Source organism: Symsagittifera roscoffensis, chromosome 8, assembly GCF_963678635.1.
Source record: "Symsagittifera roscoffensis chromosome 8, txSymRosc1.1, whole genome shotgun sequence".
NCBI classification, from domain to species: Eukaryota; Metazoa; Xenacoelomorpha; order Acoela; family Convolutidae; genus Symsagittifera; species Symsagittifera roscoffensis.
Genome location: NC_087069.1, coordinates 29896752 through 29922667, shown reverse-complemented (window position 1 = coordinate 29922667; position 25916 = coordinate 29896752). Strand labels below are relative to the sequence as shown.

The following is a 25916-nucleotide window of genomic DNA, read 5'->3' as shown; positions in this document are numbered from 1 at the left end:
GTCAAAAACTTTACTGTAGTCAGTAAAGATTATATCAACATCATGTTGACTTTCAATGCCCTGGTACACTTTTTGCAAAAAGATTATCAATTGGAGAATCGTTGATCGTCTTTTCCTAAAGCCGAACTGAGCTGCGTGAAAAAAAGAATGGTAATGATCGTATAGTCGTCTAAAAATAATCCTTTCTAGAATTTTCGAAGCTATTGATAACAGAGATACCCGTCTGTAATTTGTAACATGGCATTTATCGCCTTTTTTAAATAATGGACTCATAATTGCTTGTTTCCAATCGTTTGGAAAAATGGCTGTTTGGAAAATTTTCCTGAATAACTGTGAAAGAGAATGAGAAAGAGTAATGCACAATTTTTTATACAATATTGGTGGAATTTCATTACTCTTGTTTATGTCCAAGTTCATGCAAATTTTAATTACTTCCTTTTCGAAAAAATTTACAGTGGTAATCAATTTTACGCATTCTTTTCCATTACACCCTTCAATAAGTTTTGTCGATTTTGTATACACGGAAGAGAAGAAGATAGAAAATAGTTCTGATTTACCCTTGTCCGTCTCCTCCGAGACAGACTCGTAAAACATTTTCCGCGGGAGATTTGACTTCCTAAATGCTTTGAAATACTTGAACAATTTTGACGATGCTCGTTCTGCAGCCAGCTCTTGTTCGTATTCTACTTTGTCAGTTTCTGCACTGGTATCGACTAAATCAGCTAATGCTATGACCTTGTCATGAAATTCTGGAAAATTCTTCCGCGCAGTTTTAAGGCACTTTATGTAATGCGATGTTTTTTGCGTAATCCACGGTAGTAGCGACATTCTGTGCGCTGTTCTCCTTGGTACATTCTGAGATATTGCGGTAATGAGCCAGCTATACCATAATTCCAGAACTTTATTAGGCTTCGACCAACAGAAAGGTTCGAATTTCAATTTATTCAACGTTTCTCGTAGTTTTCCAAAATCGCTTTTACAGTAGCTATAAATCAAATCTTTGCAGCAATTTTGCTGCAACAAGGACGATATTTCAACATTAAACTTAACTTGGATCGGGAAATGATTCGAGAGTTTGCTAAAATAGTTATCCCTTTGAATGTCTTCAATATTCACTATCTGTATGTTTTTTCCCACTAAAATCAAATCTAGAATACCAGTTGCAGCAGTTTGGAACGAGATTTTTTGTTGCAAACAATATCGATCAATTATATCAAGAAAAATATTTTCTTGCTCAACAGCAGATGAAAGACTCGTCCAGTTTATTGTTGGGAAATTGAAATCCCCGTATATTATTACTTCATCAAAATTGTTTTTGATTTTTTGCAAACATTTAAACAAGTTTTCAATATCAGCGTTCGTGTAAGCGTAAGTACTGTTTGAGGGTGGTAAATAACAGCAAATAATAAGGATTTTCTTTTTACATAACTAAATCAGGCATGCAGTTACTGAACCATTGTCTTCAAGATTTAATTTAACTTGCTCAGAGTTGATTTCATTTTTCACGCAAATCATAGTCCCACCATGTGCTGTTGTTCCGGATTTTGCTTTTCTATTCATTAAAAAACATTGATATTGAGGTATAAAAAATTCGCCTTCTGCAATATCGTCTGTGAGCCATGTTTCTGATATACATACAATATCAACAGCATTTACTAGCAGAAAATTCGAAAAAATTCTCCTTCGATCCGATTTATATAAACTTCTAATGTTATAACACAACATGCTTAATTCACCAGTTGAATTGTCTAGTCACTCATCAATTACTACTGCTTGGTTATTTAAATACAAAATTCCATGAATGTTCTTTGGATCATGTTGGTTTGTATCTAATAACACTCTTCTTTTTTGCAGAAGTGTTCGCTCTTTCATATGCTCTTCTTTGCTTAAAGATTTTGAAACAAAAACTCGATAAGCCTCATCGTTGTATGTTGGTTCGAAAACTTTAAGCATTGGTGCACGTGCTAAAATTTTATCAACCGTATAAGTATTTGAGAACTTAACAAGAATTTGCCTTGCTCGAGGATTTTGTGAATTGTATTTGCCAAGCCTACGGAAACCGGATATATCTTCTTTTCCCACACCCAGATAATGTACAATATCAAATAACTGTTTTTCATCGTGTTCAAAAACTTCTTTTCGGTTTGGTTTTTTAGGGGCATGGCTTATTTCGGGCAAACCGCTGAACCTTAACTCTAGTGAATATTCAGCATTATTTTTCACAATTGAAGAATACTTAGCTTCGGGTTCTATGGCAGTTGGTGTCAGTGCCGTCACAGCAGACTTAACACTCTCCACTGTGGCCTTCAAGTCTGTAATTTCCTTGGTGACCTCTGCGGAGATGTTGTTTTTCAGTAAGTTGCATTGTGCTGATGGAAGGCATGTGTCACAGAAAAACATCACATTTTTGGCCCTCGCCAAGAATTTGTACTCGTCGTTCGAGTATCCAGCACACCCACCGTGAGTCCATCTTTGGCAGCTCTCACACAGAATCCAGTTTTTTCCATTTGGTTTGGTACAAACAGTACAGCAATCCCTCTGTTTGGATGCCAATCTATTCCTCGTCTCAGGCATTACTTTATATGAAACTATTTAATAAGTTTATCACAACAATTAGGCTAATGAAGAAAACAAAAGGCTAATGAAGAAAACAAAATTAGATGTGTAGTCTCCGCAGCAATGTAGTCCATATTACGAATCATGTGCAAAACTCCAAAATTTTCATATATTTAAATCAGCTAAAAGATAATTTTTGGGCTATACTTAACTTTCTAGCAGTAGATAAGTATCTCAAAGTGCCTTTGTTTAGCTCGTACGAGAACACACTTTTATCAATTGTTACTTGAGATAAAAGACCCATTACAAAAGCACGCGCACACACAAAAAAAATGTCCAGATAGTTATGATCACGTGAAAAAAAAACTTACAGATTATGTCTCTGGTTTGTGGTGTACCTTGAAAACGTTCTGGTGAGTGAATGGTGCCTTCTTGAAAAACTAGACTGCTTTTGAATAATTAGTCAAACTTCTGGTTGAATTCATACATATTACACGTTATTGGTGAGCACAAAACGAGAAACATCAAAAAGCAAATTTCCAAACAGTATCGCTTATCATTTTTTCATCGTGCTCAAAAAAATTCGATTTATCAATTTTGCCGTCAGTACCCATGCTAATTTCCGGCATACTACTAAATCGCAATTCTTGAGATATATAGAGTAGAGCAGAGTAGCTTCTGCCCGCTAATTTTCGGATGCACTGGTGGCGCTGCTCCAGCAGCCACGCGGACGATGCAGCGATTAGCCGAAAAACTAAGTGGAAAAAGACAAGAAAGCTATCCAGAATCTATAAAGTACATAAGAACTAAAATAAGCTTCGCGCTCCTGAGGAGCTCTATACTTTGTATAAGGGGGTGCAGATCACTGCGCAAAGCTCAGTGATCTGCACCCCCCTACAATAGCTCTTATGGCGACAACTCCATAAGAGCTATTGTAGAGTAGAGGAAGGACGGCTAAGATAAATTAACATTACGACGATGCATTTAATGCTGATTTTTGACTTCTAGCAGTACATCATATTATGCATTTTTATAACGCTTGTATGGCCCTATCCAGCTTGTGCACTTATCGTAACTAAACGGAAGGGCCCCTTTTGTAATTTAGTTTTTTTATTATTCTTGAGATTTATCGGAACTAGATTTAACGACACTAGAATACTTAGCTTCCAGTTGGGGAGGAGAAGGATTGCACGTAGGCCGAGATTTTATGATCTCCAGTGACTCTTTGATGTCCTCAATGCCTTTTATTGCCTGAGTCATCTATATATTGTTTTTTTCAGAAATTTGCTGAAGGCACTAAGGCCAGGAGTTTGTCTGCATATCACAAACCGTGCAAAGGACCTGGTTCAGATAAATGTGCATCATATGGAATAGACAAGGGACTCGTTATCAGCAATTTACTGGAAGGTAAGAAAGCTTCATATGACATCCTTTGAGCAGATTTGATATGATTCGGCTAAGGTTGATAACCGCTCAGATAAAAATTACCAGAAAAACTCTCGTCGTGATTTGCTAAAGATTTCTTTTAAGGTTGTAGTACAATCCAAGGCTCTTCCCCCCCCCCGCCTGGAAATTTTATAATTTGAATTACGGTTCGCATTGTCCTATTGTCATGAAAACTGACATGCTAACAAATTACGCTATGACAAACATGTTTGGTCTTCATAGTTAAATCACTCGTTAGACCATAAAATTGATGCTCATGTGAGGTGGGGGGGGGGGGGGGGGGAGAGCCCAATTCAATACTCCGACCCAAAAATTAAATCAAGCGATCATATAAGCGTGAGTGCTATTGGTTACCCAGAGCTTCAATTTATAGCAGCGTAACAGCTAATGATAAAATTATCAGACAGTGTCTCGCAAATAACCTTTCACTTCATGGCCTTTTAGTGCCAGTGTTTTTTTTCAGTGTCAGTATAAAAGTGTTTCGAAAGTGGATTTAAATTTTCAAATTGTCCAACAGAATAAATAGTTTACGTATTGGTCCAGTTTTTTAAAATTGGGTTGGTTTTATTGGAAATTATCAATCTATTATCTATCTATTATATATTTAAATGCCGGCTTCACTATCTCGTCGTTTTTTAAACTTTTTTGACGGATTTTTTTGCATGTTTAACGAAAGAATTTTTTCATGGTTAAACTATATCTTATATTGCATTGGTTAAACTTTTTTTGATCGATCTTCCAGTTTTTTCTTAGTCCTAAATTAACAACCCATTAGTGGAGTACTGTCAGGCTTCTCATGGGGTTGCGTTTTTTGCCTCAAATTATGAATACCCAATATTTATCTTAGTTTATGAGATGCGACAATTTTTGAGATGCGGAACTTAGCATGGGTACTGAAAGCAAAATAGTACCAGTTGAGGAAGTACTAAACTTAACATTTTGATGAACTTCAAGATTCCTTATTTCTTCCAAAAATGATATTTCGGTTTTGTTAATTGATGACATGTTGCACCAATTTTTTGCGGGATAATTGAAGTCACCATAAATAAACAAATCACAGTTCTTTCGCAATTTATTTATGTCTTTAAACGGGTTATTTATTTCATTTGGTTTCAGAGCATATTTGCTATTTGCAGGCGGTAAATAACAAGAGACAACAAGCAATTTCCGTTTATCTGGCTTAAAGTAGCATGATACTGCCGCTCCATTGGTTTTAAAAAAGGAGTAAATTCTGAAAGGGGCCCTTCCGTTTAGGTAAGGTCGTGCATAAGCTGGATAGGGCCCATACCAGCATTATATAAATACATCAATGAACATTATTGCAGGAATTAAATAAAGTCAGCATTTAATGCATTGTCATTAAAAGTATATTACTTCAACCGTCCCTCCTCTACAGCAGCACTAATTGAATTGTCTATGAATTGCGTCTTACGCAGTGATCTGAAACCCTGGATACAAAGGATAGCACTCCTGAGCAGCTTATCTTGGGTATATATATAGTTCTTATATAATATATTGTTTCTGCGTAGCTTTCATGCCTTTTTTCATTAAGTTTTTCAGCTATGCGCTGCATTGTCCGAGTAGCTGCTGGTGCGGCACCACCAGTGCAGCCAAAAGTGAGCGGGCAGAAGCTGCTCTGTTTGACTTGTAGAACTCTCTGTTGGAATTTTGAGTTTTTTAGAGACTTGTGGTACTTATAGGTGTCTTTCAGCAGTCTTCGTGAAGTTTTTGTGTGCGGGTTGAAGACTTTGACATCGAAGAAGGTTCGGCTAAACCTTCAGCCACATAATCCGTTCGTTTTTACATCTAAACGAGCGTCTTCATCAGTTGTGGTTGAATTGTTGACAAAGCTCTCGCCTTGCAACGACTGAAGTTCCGGCTCGATTTCGATATCAAAGCAAACCTCGCTCATGAGGTTGGCAAAGGTATCTCTGATTTCATTATACCTCATGTGGTTGTATCCACCCTTTGCACAGTGAAGAGCGTGGGAAAGGTCAAAAGATTGACCACGTGCACATGTGAGTTGAATGTTGGTTGGTTCTCATCCATATCTGAGATAAATTCCAGCCCTGATTTCGGATTTATTCAGGTTAAAATATTATCTGCTAAGTGGCAGCGCATTTAACCAGTTTGAGACTCCTTTTTCGGAGGTATGAAAAATAAAATTTGCAGGTTCTGACATTAAGCCTGACTTAACGCCAATTAATGTTCCACCGTGAGATGTTGATTGCAGCGAAGATCTTTTGTTTGATAGAAAACAGTTCTAATTTCCAAGAGAGGTCTAGGATTCGCGGATTTCATATGTAAGCCATGTTTCAGAAGGCAAATAATACCAAAGTTTTTTTAAAATTATACTGTTCGAAGAAGTTTGTCTTCTTTCTAGTTTGAATAAACTTCTTACATTCAAACATAGGAATCTTAATTCTCCGGTTTTGTTTGGTAGTCATTAGTGCAATTTACTGCTTGTTTTTTCAGGTATAATATGTTATTTCCGATTTCTTTAACGTTTGCTTCGTTTTCGCTTTCGAGTAGTTCGCGTCTTTTCTTTAACAAGTTTCAGTTTAGTTCTTTTCTGATCTTTTAAGCGTTTTGTCGCCTCTATCGATCAGCTCATGGTGTACTCCTTTTCGATTAATTCGTCTCAAATTTCTTAATTTTGCTTTTCTTCCAATGTTTGTCCAGGTTATTCTTGAAAGCATTCAAGGTCTTTGAGTCATTTACTTCTCCTGGCAACATGTTCCCATCTGTAGCTGATCTAATGGTAAAAAAATTTTCCGCAGTTTGAAGTTGGCCTTCTTTGTTATCACCTTCTTTTCATTTGTCCTTGTGTCACGATTATTCAATTCGAACATGTCTTTCGTAGCTTTTGGGTAATAACGGTTGTAACCTATTTTGAACATTTTGATCATTGTTCCTCGCCTTCTGCGGTAATCATTTGACGGTAGTTCTAGTTTCTTCAACCTTTCATTGTAGCTTAGTGTCTGCAGCCCTTGTACCATTCGTGTCGCTCGTCGTTGCACATTTTCGGATAATCGTCAGTTCTTCTTTAATTGCGGGTACCAGGCTTGATTACAGAACTCCAAATGAGGCCTTATGAGGCCTTTAAAAACATTTATAAATACAGGTATAGTCATATTAATGATTGTTTTCTTAAAAACTGCAATGATAGAACTTTTTAACTTTTGCAAAGATTTTCAAGGATTTTGATAGAAAACTGAATATTTGTTTCCCTTGATGTTTGGTTTGTAGTTTTTCAACATGGTTGCACGCGCAAATAACCTATCTGCCGTAATAACATTTCGAAGCTTCACCGTAATTTGTCTGGGTCTTTTATTAGTTGCGTTAAATTTTCCGAGTCTGCGGAAAGAGGAAATTTCCTCGGCATTTGCACCAAGAAATTTCATTGTATCGCTTATCATTTTTTCATCGTGCTCACAAAAATTCGATTTATCAATTTTGCTGTCAGTACCCATGCTAATTTCCGGCATACCACTAAATCGCAATTCTTGAGATATATAGAGTAGAGCAGAGTAGCTTCTGCCCGCTAATTTTCGGACGCACCGGTGGCGCTGCTCCAACAGCCACGCGGACGATGCAGCGATTAGCCGAAAAACTAAGTGGAAAAAGACAAGAAAGCTATCCAGAATCTATAAAGTACATAAGAACTAAAATAAGCTTCGCGCTCCTGAGGAGCTCTATACTTTGTATAAGGGGGTGCAGATCACTGCGCAAAGTTCAGTGATCTGCACCCCCCTTCAATAGCTCTTATGGCGACAACTCCATAAGAGCTATTGTAGAGTAGAGGAAGGACGGCTAAGATGAATTAAAATTACGACGATACATTTAATGCTGATTTTTGACTTAATTGCTGATATATATTCATTTTATAACGCTTGTATGGCCCTATCCAGCTTGTGCACTTGTCGTTACTAAACGGAAGGGCCCCTTTTGTAATTTAGTTTTTTTATTATTCTTGAGATTTATCGGAACTAGATTTAACGACACTAGAATACTTGGCTTCCAGTTGGGGAGGAGAAGGATTGCACGTAGGCCGAGATTTTATGATCTCCAGTGACCCTTTGATGTCCTCAATTACCTGTCGAGTGGTATTGGTGAACATTAAGTTGTTTTTAGACTCTGGATTGAGCTTAGTTATTGGTACAAGTTTTTTTGTTTGTTCAGTCAGGAGTTCGCGCAAATCCGTCCAAAGTTTTTCAACATTGTCTTCACTGTGAAGAAATTTTTCTGTCCCTGAAAAAATTTTTCGTTCCCTTTCTTGATTTTTTTTATTTATAAAAAAGGTCAATTAAAAAAATGGGCCCCTCCCTCATGCGACGGTTTGTGCACAGGTTTGATAGGGCCGTACCAACGCTATTTGAATACATCGACAAAATTTTATGAATAAATCAAGTCTATTTTAATGCATCAAGAGAATTGTCAATTAAAATCCACCCTCCTCGATTACAGCACAAGTAGAATTGTCTACGTTGGATGTAATTTTAAGTTTTTCAAGGATTTTGATAGAAAACTGAATATTTGTTTCCCTTGATGTTTGGTTAGTAGTTTTTCAACATGGTTGCACGCACAAATAACCTATCTGCCGTAATAACATTTCGAAACTTCACCGTAATTTGTCTGGGTCTTTTATTAGTTGCGTTAAATTTTCCGAGTCTGCTGAAAGAGGAAATTTCCTTGGCATTTGCACCAAGAAATTTCATTGTATCGCTTATCATTTTTTCATCGTGCTCACAAAAATTCGATTTATCAATTTTGCTGTCAGTACCCATGCTAATTTCCGGCATACCACTAAATCGCAATTCTTGAGATATATAGAGTAGAGCAGAGTAGCTTCTGCCCGCTAATTTTCGGATGCACCGGTGGCGCTGCTCCACTCCAACAGCCACGCGGACGATGCAGCGATTAGCCAAAAAACTAAGTGGAAAAAGACAAGAAAGCTATCCAGAATCTATAAAGTACGTAAGAACTAAAATAAGCTTCGCGCTCCTGAGGAGCTCTATACTTTGTATAAGGGGGTGCAGATCACTGCGCAAAGTTCAGTGATCTGGACCCCCCCCCCCTACAATAGCTCTTATGGCGACAACTCCATAAGAGCTATTGTAGAGTAGAGGAAGGACGGCTAAGATAAATTAACATTACGACGATGCATTTAATGCTGATTTTTGACTGAATTGCTGATATATATGCATTTTTATAACGCTTGTATGGCCCTATCCAGCTTGTGCACTTATCGTGACTAAACGGAAGGGCCCCTTTTGTAATTTAGTTTTTTTATTATTCTTGAGATTTATCGGAACTAGATTTAACGACACTAGAATACTTAGCTTCCAGTTGGGGAGGAGAAGGATTGCACGTAGGCCGAGATTTTATGATCTCCAGTGACTCTTTGATGTCCTCAATGCCTTTTATTGCCTGAGTCATCTGTATATTGTTTTTTCAGAAATTTGCTGAAGGCACTAAGGCCAGGAGTTTGTCTGCATATCACAAACCGTGCAAAGGACCTGGTTCAGATAAATGTGCATCATATGGAATAGACAAGGGACTCGTTATCAGCAATTTACTGGACGGTAAGAAAGCTTCATATGACATCCTTTGAGCAGATTTGATATGATTCGGCTAAGGTTGATAACCGCTCAGATAAAAATTACCAGAAAAACTCTCGTCGTGATTTGCTAAAAATTTCTTTTAAGGTTGTAGTACAATCCAAGGCTCCCCCCCCCGCCGCCTGGAAATTTTATAATTTGAATTACGGTTCGAATTGTCCGATTGTCATGAAAACTGACATGCTAATGAATTACGCTATGACAAACATGTTTGGTCTTCATAGTTAACTTTGTAAAATCACTCGTTAGACCATAAAATTGATGCTCATGTGAGGTGGGTGGGGGGGGGGGGGGAGGGGGAAGAGCCCACTTCAATACTCTGACCCAAAAATTAAATCAAGCGATCATATAAGCGTGAGTGCTATTGGTTACCCAGAGCTTCAATTTTTAGCAGCGTAACAGCTAATGATAAAATTATCAGACAGTGTCTCCTAAATAACCTTTCACTTCATGGCCTTTTAGTGCCAGTGTTTTTTTTCAGTGTCAGTATAAAAGTGTTTCGAAAGTGGATTTTAATTTTCAAATTGTCCAACAGAATAAATAGTTTACGTATTGGTCCAGTTTTTTCAAATTGGGTTGGTTTTATTGGAAATTATCAATCTATTATCTATCTATTATATATTTAAATGCCGGCTTCACTATCTCGTCGTTTTTTAACTTTTTGACGTATTTTTTTGCATGTTTTACGAAAGAACTTTTTCATGGTTAAACTATATCGTATATTGCATTGGTTGAACTTTTTCGATCGATTTTCCAGTTTTTTCTTAGTCCTTAATTAACAACCCATTAGTGGAGTACTGTCAGGCTTCTCCTGGGGTTACGTTTTTTGCCTCAAATTATGAATAGCCAATACTTATCTTAGTTTATGAGATGCGACAATTTTTGAGACTTTTTCAAAAGTTTTCAGAAAAATTAAGTTTAAAAAATTCACAAAATGTGAGTGTTTCAACCTTGCAGTTGGGTGCTGTCTAGAAATTCTCAGGATTGCGAGTCTCGCGTCCAAATATGACTGCTCAAATCGTTGTAGTTTTTCAAGATATGACGTTTCTTTTGGATTTCCTCTTAAAATTTTCAGAAACCTTAGTGTTGAACTAAATTAAAAGATTTGAAAATCCCAACCCTGTACTTTTCAAATTGTCCAACGGAATATATAATTTACTTATTGGTCCAGTTTTATCAAATTAGGTTGGTTTTATTGGAAAGTATTTTCCTGGTGGTTTCTATGAGTTCTGGACAGGGGTAGCCTAATTGTTGTGATAAACTTATTAAATAGCCTAATTGTTGTGATGAACTTATTAAATAGTTCTTTGTTCAAATTTACCGCTTGTGTGTTTTCATATCATATGCGCGCTGGGCTTTCCTCTTCTGGTTATCTTACCAAATCTCGCCGTCCCAGCCGTAGGCGAGTGAAGTTTCCCTGGCGTAACTAGACGCAAGAAGGAGTGACCTGGTGAATCGACCTCCAAATCGACGTCAGGTTGTACCACTCCTTTTTCATCGCCTTTGCCTCAGTAATTTTAAACCCTAAGTGAAAGTATTCATAAATCACCCCAAAGAGCTTCGTTTCTCGCCCCAGTTGTCTGTGTTTCAGGTTGATGCCGCGATTCCAGGCAAGACGCATCCCTGAGTTCTCACAGAAACTAGTTATCGGGACTTCAAGGACCAAATATATCAAACCAGCTCTAGTAAAATCGACAATTCACTCCTACCGCGGCGCAACGCTTCATGATCTGTTTGAACCAGTTTTACAATACAGACCAAAGCGCCTAAATACAGTAACAATAGTTGCTGGATACAATGACAACAGACTGCATCCACAAGAATTAGAACAGCAGTGGAAAAACTTGATTAACCTCGTCACTAACAAGTTTCAGCCCAAGACACTGATCATCCCCAAAACAATTCAGAACTGTTATAATTCCGAAGTAAACCGCAAATTGTATATTCATAATCATGTGCTGTTTAATTTGATAAAAAGATTTGTACACCCCCATACACTTATTGTTTCGCCTAACCTCAACCTAAATCTGATCCCTCAAATGTTCTGCCGTGATGGCATCCATTTCTCGTTCTACGGTAATGATTTCTTTTCAAATTTTCTTGCAAATTTAATCTATAAATTCTCTCGCTAACTTGACACCGCCGTCTTTCCTAAAATGGCTACTCAAACACACTGCCTTATTTGTAAAAGCAGCCTGCGAGGCGGAGGTGTTTGGTGCTTCACATGCCCAGGCTACATGCATGTAAAATGCAGCGGCCTAGCCCGCAGCAGTGATGACTATGACGATTTCAGTTGTCATCGCTGCACCTCCCAATTTCATTCAGCTAACGACAAGCATGAATGCAATCCCCCAACCCTAGCTACAACCACGCTCCCCCAAATGCACCCTCACACTTCCACTGCCCCACACTCACAAAACACAGGAGAGTCTTCCACTATAGAACCTAGAACAATACAAGACCCATGGTCAAACCCCTGTCCAGAACCCCTGTAGAAACCACTAGGAAAATATACACCGAAGTGGTCCACTGGAAACCAGTCTTTATGATCTTGTCAAAAAATAAAGTTGGTTATAACTTCATTGAAACCCTCAATAGAACTTTAAACAGCCTAATAGAAAACAACGAAAATACCTTCGCAATGCTCGCAGCAATGATTTTTCCACAATTATTACTGTGCAAAACAAAGTCCGAAATTGATGGATCTTTATCCAAAACAATAGCAAGGCGACTTAAGCAATGGCAAGACGGAGACCTGGATGGACTATATAATGAAGGAAAGGCGCTGCAAATGCGCTTGTTGAAAGGAAGTAGAAGAAAAACTGAAACTGAAGTACAACAGTTCAACAAACTAATGAGTACTGGAAAAATATCAAGCGCAATTGCAAAACTAACAGACACATCTAAAGGCGTTCTTTCGCTCGACGAGATTGTCAAAGGTAAGACAGTAGAACAGACTCTCATAGAGAAACACCCACCATCTAAACCAATTGATGAGAACTATATTACACCAGTCTCAAACGAAACAATTCCTTTCCATCCATCGATGTTTGATCAGATAAACGGTCAACATATCAAGAAGGCAGCCATGAGAACGCACGGATCGCATGGACCATCTGGCCTCGATGCAAATGAATGGAGACGTATTCTAACACACTTCGGGCAACAATCAGTTGAAATTTCAAAAACAATTGCTAAAATTGCCAAAAAATTGGCCACAGAAGAACTAAATCCAGAACTAATGGAACCATATAACGCATGCAGATTAATACCCTTAGATAAGAATCCAGGGGTAAGACTCATAGGCATAGGAGAAGTTATGCGTAGGATAATAGGGCGAACAATAACTAAATGCCTAAAAAACGAACTCATGTCGCTCGGCTCAAACTACCAAATCTGCCTAGGACAAAAATGTGGCATTGAATATGCGATCCACGCGCTAAGAGATCAATACAGCAAAACTTCCACCGATGCTGTTTTACTGATGATGCCGAAAACGCTTTCAACTCGCTGAACCGAAAGCTGGCATTAAAAAAAATCGAAAATACCTGCCCTTCCCTTTTAACAGCGATTAAGAACTCCTACTCCAATCCATCTAAACTATTCGTTAACAAAAAAAAACAATCTACTCTCAAGAAGGGACAACCCAGGGGGATCCACTAGCAATGGCCTTGTACGGTCTAGCCATAATACCCCTCATTAAACTTTTATCAGTAGACGATGTAACCCAGAAATGATACGCAGAGGACGGAAACGCAGTCGGTAAATTAAGCAATCTACGAACCATCCTCGATAAAATTGTATCACTGTGTAAATTTTCGGCTACCACGTAAAAGCATCCAAATGCCAACTCATTGTCAAGGATGAAAAATTCGGTGAAGCTCAGAAAATCTTCGCAAATACAGGAATCACTATAAAGGCAAGAGCCCGAGTGCTTGGTTCAGTTATAGGAACAGAATCTGAATGTAAAAAGTTCCTGGAATTTCAACAGAATGAGCAAATCAAAATTTTGAAAAACTAACGAAAATCGCTAAAACCTCCCTGCAAAACGTTTATGCCTGCTATACTAAAGGAGTTCAAGAAAAGCTTTCATTTTTTGCCAGGACAACGCCTTACACTATGGAAAACTTAGAAATATGTGAAAATATTATCAAAGAACAATTATTACCTAACCTAGTCCGTAAAGACACTTTAAACCCCCAGTTCCGTGAGATATCTTCCTTACCCCTTAAAATGGGCGCACTTAACATCAAGCTGCCATCCGATCATGAAAGCTACCTAGAATGGTCTAAGGGAACATCACTAACTGGAATCTCAAGATCCTATTACAGCAGTAACACAGCAAGAAAAAATTTGTACAAAAATCAAAAAATTGAAAACTGATAGAACAAATCGAAAAAAAAACAAACCTCATTAACTCCTTAAATGAAACAGTTGAATACGCAATCGACCTGGCCTCTGAAAAGGGAGCCTCTAACTGGCTCAATGCTCTACCACTGAGCAGATACAACTTCAACCTGAATAAATGAGAGTTCAGAGATGGTATTTACTTAAGATACGGATGGGAACCAACCAAAACCCCACTCACATGTGCATGTGGTGCTGATTTTAAATTGACACATACGCTTCACTGTGCAAAGGGTGGTTACACACACATAAGATACAATGAAATTAGAGACACATTCGCCAACCTCATAAACGAGGTTTGCCATGACGTCGAGATTGAGCCGAAACTTCAACCTTTGCAAGGCGAAAGCTTTGTCAACAATTCAACTACAACTGAAGATGAGGCACGACTTGACATTAAGGCCAACGGACTCTGGGGTTCACGATTCAGCCGCGCTTTCTTTGATGTGAAAATTTTCAACCCCCATGCCAAAACATCGCGAAAACTGAATAAAGACGCATACAAATACCACGAAACGCTGAAGAACTCCAAATATTAGCATAGAATTTTAAACGTTGAGCAGAGTAGCTTCTGCTCGCTAATTTTCGGATGCAACGGTGGCGCTGCTCCAGCCACGCGGACGATGCAGCGATTAGCCGAAAAACTAAGTGAAAAAAGACAAGAAAGCTATCCAGAATCTATAAACTACATAAGAACTAAAATAAGCTTCGAGCTCCTGAGGAGCTCTATACTTTGTATAAGGGGGTGCAGATCGCTACGCAAAGTTCAATTTATCGACAACTCCATAAGCGCTATTGTAGAGGAAGGACGGCTAAGATAAATTAACATTACGACGATGCATTTAATGCTGATTTATGACTTCATTGCTGATATATATGCATTTTCATATCGCTGGTATGGCCCTATCCAGCTTGTGCACTTACCGTAACTAAACGGAAGGGCCCCTTTTGTAATTTAGTTTTTTTCTTTTATATATTTAAATGCCGAATTCACTATCTTGCCGTTTTTAAACTTTTTCGACGTATTTTTTGCATGTTTAATGAAAGAATTTTTTCAAGGTTGAACTAAATCGTATATTGCAATGGTTAAATTTCTTTGATCGATTTTCCAGTTTTTTTTCAAAAAGTCTTAAATTAAGAACCCATTAGTGGAGTACTGTCAGGCTTCTCCTGGGGTTGCGTTTTTTGCCTCAAAATATCAATAGTCAATACTTATCTTAGTTTATGAGATGCGACAATTTTTGAGATTTTTCAAAAGTTTTCAGAAAAATTGGGTACTGTGAGGGTACTCCCAGGGGTTGCGAATCTTGTCTCCAAATATGACCTCTCAAATAGTTGTAGTTTTCGAGATATGACGTTTTTTTCTGGTTTTTTCAAAAGAGTTTTTTAGAAAACTTAATTTTAAAGTTTCTCAAAATTTGAAATTCTCAACGCTGTAGTTGTTTACTGTAAGAGCTCTGAAAGTTGCAAATCTAACGTCCAAATGCGACTGACCAATTGTTTTAGATTCCGAGATGTTTTGTTCCTTAATTAGTTTTAAAATTGTTCATTGAACTTGATATAAAAAACTTTATGGTTTTTGAAAATCTACATAAAAACGTGTATAAATTTTTTTATATATAAAGTTTGATACTACCAACCCTGTAACTCGGTGATGTCAGAGTACACTCAAATATGCAGATTTTATTTCAAATATTTTCCCGGTTCTTTATGAGTTGCTGTGATTTTAATCATTGGTCAAAGGAGCTTGTTGAGGTTGAGTTGGAGGGACTTGGATGTCAGTTGTAGTGTTGTCTGTAATCAGGGAGGTAGAGCGATTGCAGGTGGAATTTTGGTCCTTGTTGCTGCCTCGGTTAAGGCCGCTTCGTTTTACATGCATGTAGGCTGCGCCTGTTGTGCACCAAATTCCACATCCGCGTAGGTGGTTGTTACATATGATGCAATGTATTTGGTCGGACATTATATATAAAAAAGTAAATTATAGAAGGGGCCCTTCCGCTTAGGTACGGTCGTGTACAAGCTGGATAGGGCCCATACCAGCATTATATAAATACATCAATAAACAATATTGCAAGAATTAAGTCAAGTCAGCATTTAATGCATTGTCATTAAAAATATTTACTTCAACGGTCCCTCCTCTACAACAGCACAAATTGAATTGTCTATGAATTGCGTCTTACGCAATGATCTGCAACCCCGTATACAAAGGATAGCGCTCCTGAGCAGCGCGAAGCTTATCTTAGTTTATAGTTTTTGTTTCTGCGTAGCTTTGATGCCTTTTTTCCTCAAGTTTTCCAGCTATGCGCTGCATTGTCCGAGTAGCTGCTGATGCGGTACCACCAGTGCAGCCAAAAATGAGCGGGCAGAAGTTGCTCTTTTCGGCTTGTAGCTATGTGGTATTTTGAGTTTTTTAGTGATTCGTGGTACTTGTAGGCGTCTTTCAGTAGTCTTTGTGAAGTTTTTGCGTGCGGGTGGAAGACTTTGTCATCGAAGAAAGTTCGGCTAAACCTTGAGCCTCATAATCCGTTTGCTTTTACATCTATTTGAGCGTCTTCGTCAGTTGTGGTTCAATTTTGACAAAGCTCCTGCCCTGCAACGACTGAAGTTTCGGCTCGATTTCAACATCAAAGCAATCCTCGCTCATGAGGTTGGCAAAGGTATCTCTGATTTAATTATACCTCATGTGGTTGTATCCACCCTTTGCACAGTGAAGAGCGTGGGAAAGGTCAAAAGATTGACCACATGCACATGTGAGTGGAATGTTGGTTGGTTCCCATCCATATCTGAGATACATTCCATCCCGGAATTCGGATTTATTCAGGTTAAATTTATATCTGCTAAGTGGCAGTGCATTTAACCAATTTGAGGCTCCTTTTTCGGAGGCCAGCTCAAGTGCGTATTTTTCCTTGTGGCTCAACTTGTTCAAAATGTTAGTTCTCTTTTGGTTTGTTCGTTCAGTTTTGGTGTTTTAATTCTTGTATAGATTTTTTCTTGCTCAGATATAGCTGTTAATGGGTCATATGTGTCTAGGACTGACGGTGTTTTAATTGACCATTCTAAAAAATTCCCATAGTCAGAAGGTAGCTTGATATTTAGACCAACCATTTTTAGTGGCAAAGAAGCGATGTCTCTAAGTTGATGGCTGATATCACCAATTGAATTTGGAATGAGATTTTCCTGCAGTATCTTCTCGCAGGCCTGCATGTTTTCTGTGGTATTGGGGGTAGTTCTAGCTAAAAACGATAGTTTTTCTTGTACCCCTTTGGTGTAACAGGAGTACACGTTTTGTGGTGATGTTTTCGCGATCTTGCCAAGTTTTTTCAGTATTTTATTGTTCTTCTGAGTTTCTCAGAAAGTTTTACATTCAGTCTCGGATCCTATGACAGAACCAATTACTCTGGCCCCTTTCTTCATTTCAATTTGGGTATTTCCCTCCTCATCGGACATTATATGAGAAGGAACGGTATCGTCAGATTATCAAGAAAATTTAGAAATAATATGCAACAAATTTTGTAAAGATTTCATTGCCAAAGAACAAGAAGTGGATGCTGTCTCGGCAGAACATTTAAGGGGTATGATTAAAGCTGCTTTTTATAAAGCTGCTCCTAGTTGTGTTCTCGCTGCTGTTTGCAAAGCACAGCTTCGCCTCTGTGTAAAATTTACGTAATTTAGTATGTAATTTAAAGTCTTTGATTTTGATTGGTTAATGGTGTTTATTTTACATGTTTGTCACTTTTTCATAATTTTTGATGTCTTTTCTCATATTCCTATTTTTTCAAGTTTTTTCAAGATCTGAATAGAAGGTTGATGTACAAGATTGTTAGTGGATTTACTGTAATTCTTTGTAAATCACCGGAAAATCTAGTTTTGATTTTGGTTTGCTGTGTCTGTTGGCTATAGCGTATTGTGATTCAAATGTTTGAATCGCCTTTCAGCTTATTTTTTTTTGACAAAATGATCGTGACAAAAAGCCGCATCAGGGTTACAGAGGATTGATATGGGTGTGCCAAGTTTTTCTCAGAGGCAATTGGTTATATCAAAATGTTTCCCAAATGACGTTTAGACCGTCAGTTAGATTTGGCGCCATCACGAGTTATAATGAAGGGAGGCTTAGCCGGGCTTGGATGTAAAATTTTTGATTCAATGTTTCTGAAAAAGTTCCAGAAAATACCAAAGCATTCAAAGGATCATTTGGACTTCTCTCTCCACATTTCAATTTTTCGAATTGTTTTTTTTTTGCATGAAGTACAAGTGCCTTGCGAGTGGCTGATTTGTTCACCATGCAAATTATCATTGCCTTGTGACAGCTTTATGTTAGTTCAAAATCAAACATAGAGAGATAGGATGAAAAAAGTTTCATGTAATTGTTACTATTGCTGAATAGTATCTTTTGGTGTAGTCCAGAGTACGGAACTAGTCAGTCTACTCTCGAGACGAATCTCATAGCTTTACAAGTTTTGGCTTCATTTTTTGAGCCGAACCCTCCGAAAGCTGTTGACAGTGAACTGGACATTTGTTCTTGGCAATTTGCATGTCATTGCAGCACCTGCCGCCAAGACAATCCATACCATCATCATTGACTTCATATCGGGCTCACGCTCTTCAGACTTCTGATTGTAAAGCTATAATAATAATAGCATGAGCTCAAATTTTAAAAGATGTTTCACCTGCGACCGTATTTCAGAAAGTAATAGGTATTGGACAATTGCCAAAATGGAATAATTTACGCGCAATATAGTTTTGTTCGAGTGGAAATGGCGAACTAAATTATTCTTTTGAATTGAGGCTTGCAATTTGAATTAGTATTAAGTTATCAGACGCAAAATATATCAGTTAGTTTTATTACATAGCGCATGTGGCATGGAATGAAGAGCATATTCTCTTTTTCATTTTTACTAACATTTTAACCCATGCGATAAGCAAGGGTATTGCAGTCGGGTACTTTTTTCAGTAAATAACTCCAGTGGGCTCTGGTGGTACCTTGGTTCATTGTGAATTCAAATTTAGTCGTGTCTCGAACACACTTAGCATGGTGGTAAAGAATTTGCCTGGAACGGCAAAGGTCCTGGATTCGAATCTGACCAGGAACTGTGTTTTTCAAAGGGTAAATATTTCGGTTCAAAAACACTTCGATCTATATCTTGTCATCTTGTTTTGTCGGCTTAGTTGACACATCTAAGAATCGTTTATTTTAGCTGTGAAGAATTTTCACTGCAGTTGTTTTTAGCGTTTCAAATATCCGGCAGAATCTTATTTTGTTTTTCACATTGGTTGTAATTTAAGCAGCCCGATTTAATAAAGTTGCACATTTTCTTTTTTTTTGTTTTTGCACTTTTTCATTTTTTCTCTTTTTTGTCCGCCGAATAATTTTCGACTTAATTAATATCGACTTAGTGGCCTGTTATTGCGTCGTTACGATCGAAAAAGTTTTTGTGCGAGTGTTTGTGCTCTTAGGGGAAAGGGACTTTTTAAAGAAATATTTTTGATAAGTTGAATTTTTTTTCGGCATGAAGGGTTTCTGCTCGGGTATTTTCAACTTCGTGACCGCTTGGTAATTATAAGTTCAATTACAACCATCCGACTCTTTTTGCGTAGAGTTAAAACAGCAGCCTGGGATGGCAAAACTTGCGGTTCGAATCCGCGCGGGCGCTTTGCAAACTAAAGTTCATTTTTGTCGGCTTAGTTCCTGCAGCTCGATGGTTCAGCTTTATTCCAAATTATCGTAACCTTCATACTTTAGAAGACAAATCCTGGGAGTTCGATTCCAGTTGAGACGTGTTTTTTTTTGCAAATTCTCACTTTTTTCCGGATATTTTGGGCAAGTGTGCGAGGAAGCTCAGCTTGGCCTCTGTGTAATAATTTCATTTTTCATATACATGTTAGAGGTTAGAAGGCTATCGGATTAGATGGCTATCGGATCGGCGACGTTAGAGGGCTATCGGATTATTCGTGGAGCGATATTCACATTAGTGTGGATTTGCTGATATTCTGAAAAGATATTGCCATCAATTTGGCATTAACTGTAAAACTGTTTGCAGACAATTCCTTATACGTTTTCATGACTTGGTGTTGAGGTTTGACTCGCAATGTTTAAGCAATTATCAATCTTTCTCTCTGAAAACGAGGCCAAAAGTTTGAGCAGCTTTAATAGCAAGCTGAATTTTTCTTAGCAGAAACTACGTGTGGGAAATTTCAAAAAAAAACTTCGGCATCGGGCATTGATTGAGGATGCTCTCAGTTGACCCTGAGTGTAAGTTCGACGACACTGGGTGCAGAGTTTCCGAATACAGAGCCACAATAAGAACGCCTGCCATTTGAAACGAGTTGAAACAAAATATTTGTTAAGCAGAATGTTGCTCTCAAGGGAATAAATTGAAATGAGAAAACGGCAGATAATAATTACATGACAAAACTGAAATAGTTGGAAATAAACCACACAGGTGATTTCAAAGCAGTTAACTTTTTACATTTGCCGCCTGCATGTTTTCAATCCAAGACATCACATCTCCAATCTTTGTATAGAAACCGCCTCAACTCCTGCATGAGAAGAATTGGCCCGCAGAAAAATGAAATACGACCCCACGGCGCTAAACAACTCAACAAAACACAAGACAAGAGTTAACAAAATTTCTCTTTAAAATTTTTTTCTCAATCCTTGCCCGAAGCCTGTTTTGAGCAGGGATCGAGGCTACCACAGCGGCGATGAACTTTTGTCATATACAGTCTTTCTTTCTTGTTTTTTGTCTAGTGGTAGTTTGTTATCGAGCCGTTATGTTATTAATAAGGACTACCGGCTATCAGTGTGTATTATTGTTAGAAATGTTTCAAGCGGTTAGGCATATCTTTCACTGAGGGATGCTTGGGTCAGACCTATTCCTCTAGAATCTATCTCATCGATTGGAGCAAGTCAGAGCATGATTAGAATAAATTTTTCTCTTTCTATCTGATCAGTTGGCTTACAGCTCGGTTAAATCTCTCTAATGGTTGGTAGAGTTAATTATCAATATTTTAATTGTTTAAGTAAATATAAGTTTGATCTCCAGTTTAATGTTAAGGTGAATTACATAAAGATATCTATCAAATTGGCGAATATCAAAAACATGGCGTCCTGCAAGGACGTCACATTAATGTTTCCTGTTTTTAAGAGGCCATTAGTTTTTGACCTTCATTTGTTATGAGCTTCTTCGTTTGTTAGGAGTTAAATGTTGTCAACCGAACTCACTGCAGAGGAAAGCGACGTTGTTTTATGTGTAATCAGACTTAATTGTTCCGACAACTCTCGAAGAGTGGGAATGAACTTTGAATTCAGGTCGTTTTTGTCCAAAATTTTTTGATTACTGAAGGGTAGTGGTACCATATTAAAGAGTTTTTGGTCGTGATTTGGATTTTGAAAAGAAAAGTTGAAAAGGTTCTCTTACAGAAATTAGTCGGAAAGTGTTCGGTTTTCAGACAAAATAAGAGAAAAGTGACGAGAGGCTGACCTCCCACTACAATTTTACTTCTGTTTTTTTTTAAACTTTGCTATCCTTTTATTAAACTTTGTTATCCTTTTTTTGCTATCCTTTTTTAACTTTGCTATCCTTTTTTAATTTTGTTATCCTTTTCTTTAGCAAACAAAACTAAAAAAAGTGTTGTGAAAAATGTTTAAGTGAGAAAGTTATGTATGTGTAAGAGTAATGAATGTAGTGATTACTCTTAATAGGTCTTGCTGATTTTTTTGTTTTGTTTTCAGGGAAAAGTCAGTCCTTAAATTAGTTCGCGCGCATTTTTCGTGGTTTGACGTGTGATTACTTTTTAAAATTCTGTGCATTTTTATTGTTAAAAGGAAGGAAAACTCCACTATCGAACAGCAATAGTTATTTTTATTGTTAAAAGGAAGGCAAACTCCACTATCGAACAGCAGTAGTTTAAAGGTCACGAAAAACGTAATGGACTTCTAATTTCGAAAATGGAAATTAATTATCAGATTTCCCAGCGAAATAAAAGTTTTAGCTATTGATCCGTTTTTCTCAAATTGGGTTAATTTTATTAAAAAAGTATCTATCATAAATTGATTTCCAAATTCAAAGAGCTTCAATGCCATCTATTTTTTTCTTCGACATTCAAAAGTTGAAGATTCTTGAAAAAACAAGAAGGATTTTTCAGTTTCCTTGCGTTCATTACTCTTCTCCAACTGTCAGTTGGCTATGTTTTGTATAGGCGGTAGTCTGCTAGTATCGCTGGTCCAAACAGGTCAGACTTTTGTGGGGATACACCAGACTATGAAACAGTACAAATTTGAAAGAGAGCAATTCGAGCATCAGAAGCAATGGGAAAATTCCACTTTCAATCAATACTATCAATATCAAGACCAGCAACAACAACAACAGGTAGTGTTATCATAGATTTAAAGTAAGAAGTTCTGCTTTTCATGCCACCTCCCTTTTGCCACCTATGATTTTTATAATTCATATTTGTTGATGCTCATGTAAAAACAATCATTGTGAAATCTCTATTGAACACGCTTTCGATCAATACAGATCCATAGTTATTGGATAAAATCTTGGAGTTTTGCACAGAGAAAAAAGAAGGAGCATTTGACACTAAAAATTGAACTCAACCATTTTTGACAACACAAAATTTCACTTTTATACCGAATCTGAGCAAAGTTAATTTACACAAAAATCTCATTTTGACGACTGAAATCAAATTTTTTTTCCATTTCAACCGTTAAACGTGTAAAAAATCATATAAAAATCTAAATACCCTATATCAACCATTTTTTGACTATTAAAGTTGTTCAAGGTCACCGATATTGCCAATAATTTGGCTTAAGTTATAATTTTAGTCTTGTTTCAAAAACTATGCGACGCTTTCCTGAAATAGGTCAATTTGCTTTTTTGATTAATTCTGTACGCTCGAAATTTTTGCTATAGAGAGTGACAAAAAGTTCGGACAGACTGAGTTAATTTAAAATCAGCAAATTACTCGAGTTCGTTTTAAACTCAAGCTTGCATTAACATTTCTTCTCAATTATTGATTAATTCTGTTCTACCAAACTTTTGCTACTAATTATTCTTATGATAGGGAGTTAAGAAAAGTTGGATCAGAGATTTGATTAAGTTGAGCGATGCACCAACTTCAACACATTTTGCAAGAAAGGGTCGCCTGAAAATTAGAACTGTCTTCAATTCTGTCTAAAAACTAGCTTTTGCATGCAACGTTGTTCAGACTCTTTTATAGGTCGTGGTGACTTTTTTTGTTTTTCAGGAAAAAGTCTAAATTTGCTCATGCACAATTTTTTTCTTGCTCGATTTTTGATTTATTTCTAAGTTCAGTTCATTTTCTTTTTTGAAAAGAACGCAAACTCAACTATGGAACATTAGAAGTGTTAAGGTCGCCAAAAGCATGAGCGACTTCTAGTTTCGAAAGTGGAATTTAATTTTCAGATTTCCAAGTGAAATAAAATTGTTTTATTGATCCAGTTTTCTCAAATTGGGTTTATTTTATCAGAAAAATGTCAGTCATAAATTGTTCTAGCAATTCAAATTGTTTGAAGGCCATCAGTTTTTTTTTGAAATTCGAAAGTTCAGATTTGTCCAAAAACTAAGTCAGTATTTTTTCTGTTCACTTGGGTTCATTGACTATTCCAACTGAATGTTGGCTATGTTCTGCATAGCCTGTATAACCGCTGTTAAAAGAATAAAACAGATCTTTGCATGAATTGCGATAATGATCCCTTGTGATGTTGTAGTTCATTGGTTTAGCTGATTGATGTTGGTATTTGAAAACGGAGAATTCGGAAATACTCGTTTCAGAATGCCAACTATGTTGATAGACGTGATGCAGGAGATAGTCCCTCTGAGAAGTTGCCTACTATCGGCGAAACGGACTTCATCTCTCTGGGAATGGGGATAGCTGGAACAGGCTTGAATGAAAACGGAATTGAGAAGCTGGGAGATCTGGTTGGTCATTACCAATGTCAAGTGAAAAAACATTTTTAAATTGAGAATTGGATTAGGGCACCAAGTTTTTATAATGAATTTCGGTGAAAGTATGATAGTAGGGTCCCTAAAATTTAGATGGGTCGCTGAAGAAAAAAAATAAGCCTTAAAATCTTCGAAAACATGTTTCACATTTCTTTTGCTTGTGTTTTTGTATAGCTCTTTACAAATTTGGAAAACGTCCCATTTTTTTCAAAATAGTTTGGACCTTCAAGCTGGAACTAATTATGTTATCGGGATGTTATCGGGATCTAGACTTTTTCAAAATAGCTCTTTGAATTTTCGCGTTTCCTATTTTTACTCTGAAAAATTGCATGGCAGATCATTGTTGAATTAGATTATTTTCCAATTTTGAAGTTATTCAAAAAGACGTGTCTGAAAAAGCGCAATCAGTTTAGATTGCTCTTTTGGCTGTTCATGTTTAAAGTTTTAAAAACTCTTGCATTTTGTGTCATTTCACCGTTTCAAGGTCACAGTTGTTTCAGAGTAAATCCCATAGATTTTTAAAAAACTAGCTTTTGAATTTTAGCCATGTTTGACGAAAGAGTCTATCTTATAAATATACGAATCCAAAATTACAGAAAAAATTTTGTTTAGACTAAGTTTCACAGAAATAATAATAATTATAATAATTGTAGTTCCTGCGAATCGCAGAGGAGCTATCAGTAGGCCTTAACAGTCCTGTCGAGGATAGTCCATTTCTATTATCTCCCCACATTCCAGACTGTGTTATTTTGTTGAGCGAAGCTCTTTTTTGCGACTCAAGGCCGTTTTTGTGCGTCTAGAACTTTCACGTGGTACCACTTTTGCAGCCAAATTTGGTCAGGTTGTGGTAGACCTGAAGCTAGAGGTCAAGTGAGAGCTCGTCCTCACACACTATCATTGCAATGGCATGGGATCGATTACACGATCTGACGATTCTAAAGTGAACGCCTTACCACTATGCTAAGTGCCCCCAAATAATCTTAAATTGATTTAGGTGTATGTCCTTGAAGAGGGCGAAGTTGTGGAACCAGACGCAAATGGTCAAATACACCTGGAACCCAGAGAAGGAACATCAGAAGCACTCAAATTGCACCTACAAAAGGACACTTCGGCAAATAACGGGGGGCTTGATCTGCCAAGGAAACCGAACAATAAACAACTGCAAAAAGACGACGCTGAAGATTCAAGCGAGTCATCAAGAGCAACTGAACTTTTCAAGTCTGCTGGATTATTTAACTTAATAATAAATTTAATGATTTTATTGCCTAAGAGGCTGTTATTGAATTCTAGTTTTTAATTATGGATTACATGAACTTCGATAATTGAAAGAATTTAATTTAATAATATTACTATGTGTTTAATTTAAATATTTGAGTTATAATTTGAAACTTTCAGTGACCTTTTTGAGTGGATCGAAAAGCTGTCTGACCAAGCTTTTGTTACGATGTCTAAAATTCCCAAAAATGGTCTGCGATGGAGCATTACAAGTATTGTTGACGTTTTTTTGGCGTTAACGAACAAAGTGAATTTTCATTTGATGTGGGTTCGTTACAATGTGATCAAGCTTAGTCCTATGTTTTATTTGTTAGCATAAAATTTTATTTTATCGACTTGGAAATGAATTATTACTGACATAATTCGAGTGATTTATCCTCTTTCTTCAGGAGAAAGTCTTGAAAGCTGTTCACGCTGTGTTATATTTTTGCGGTTTCACCTATCGAAAAAAAAGCATTGACTGGTTTCGAGGGTAGATTTTAACACAACAGAACTAGCAAGCAGTGTTTTAAGTGAGCAATGTTTTAATTGAAATTTTTCCAAATCCAGTATTCCCAGCCAAAATCGCCTTGACTAAGTGTTAGCATCTGTTCTCTGCCTTATTGGTGACTAGTTTTTGTGGTTTTTCGAGCACGGAAAAGTC

The 25916-nt window shown here is 37.2% G+C and overlaps 1 protein-coding gene across 1 annotated transcript in view; it reads left to right on the top strand.

Annotated features, from left to right (window-relative positions):
• The window catches only part of LOC134853538 (uncharacterized), a 48879-nt gene extending 23485 nt beyond the window's left edge, over nucleotides 1-25394 (top strand). The window contains exons 3-6 of the mRNA XM_063869536.1: nucleotides 3837-3963; nucleotides 22230-22399; nucleotides 23828-23974; nucleotides 24993-25394. Coding sequence (XP_063725606.1) covers nucleotides 3837-3963; nucleotides 22230-22399; nucleotides 23828-23974; nucleotides 24993-25295 — 747 coding nt within the window. The 3' untranslated portion in view covers nucleotides 25296-25394. The remainder of the gene's footprint in view (nucleotides 1-3836; nucleotides 3964-22229; nucleotides 22400-23827; nucleotides 23975-24992) is intronic.
• The last annotated feature ends 522 nt before the right edge of the window (nucleotides 25395-25916 follow it).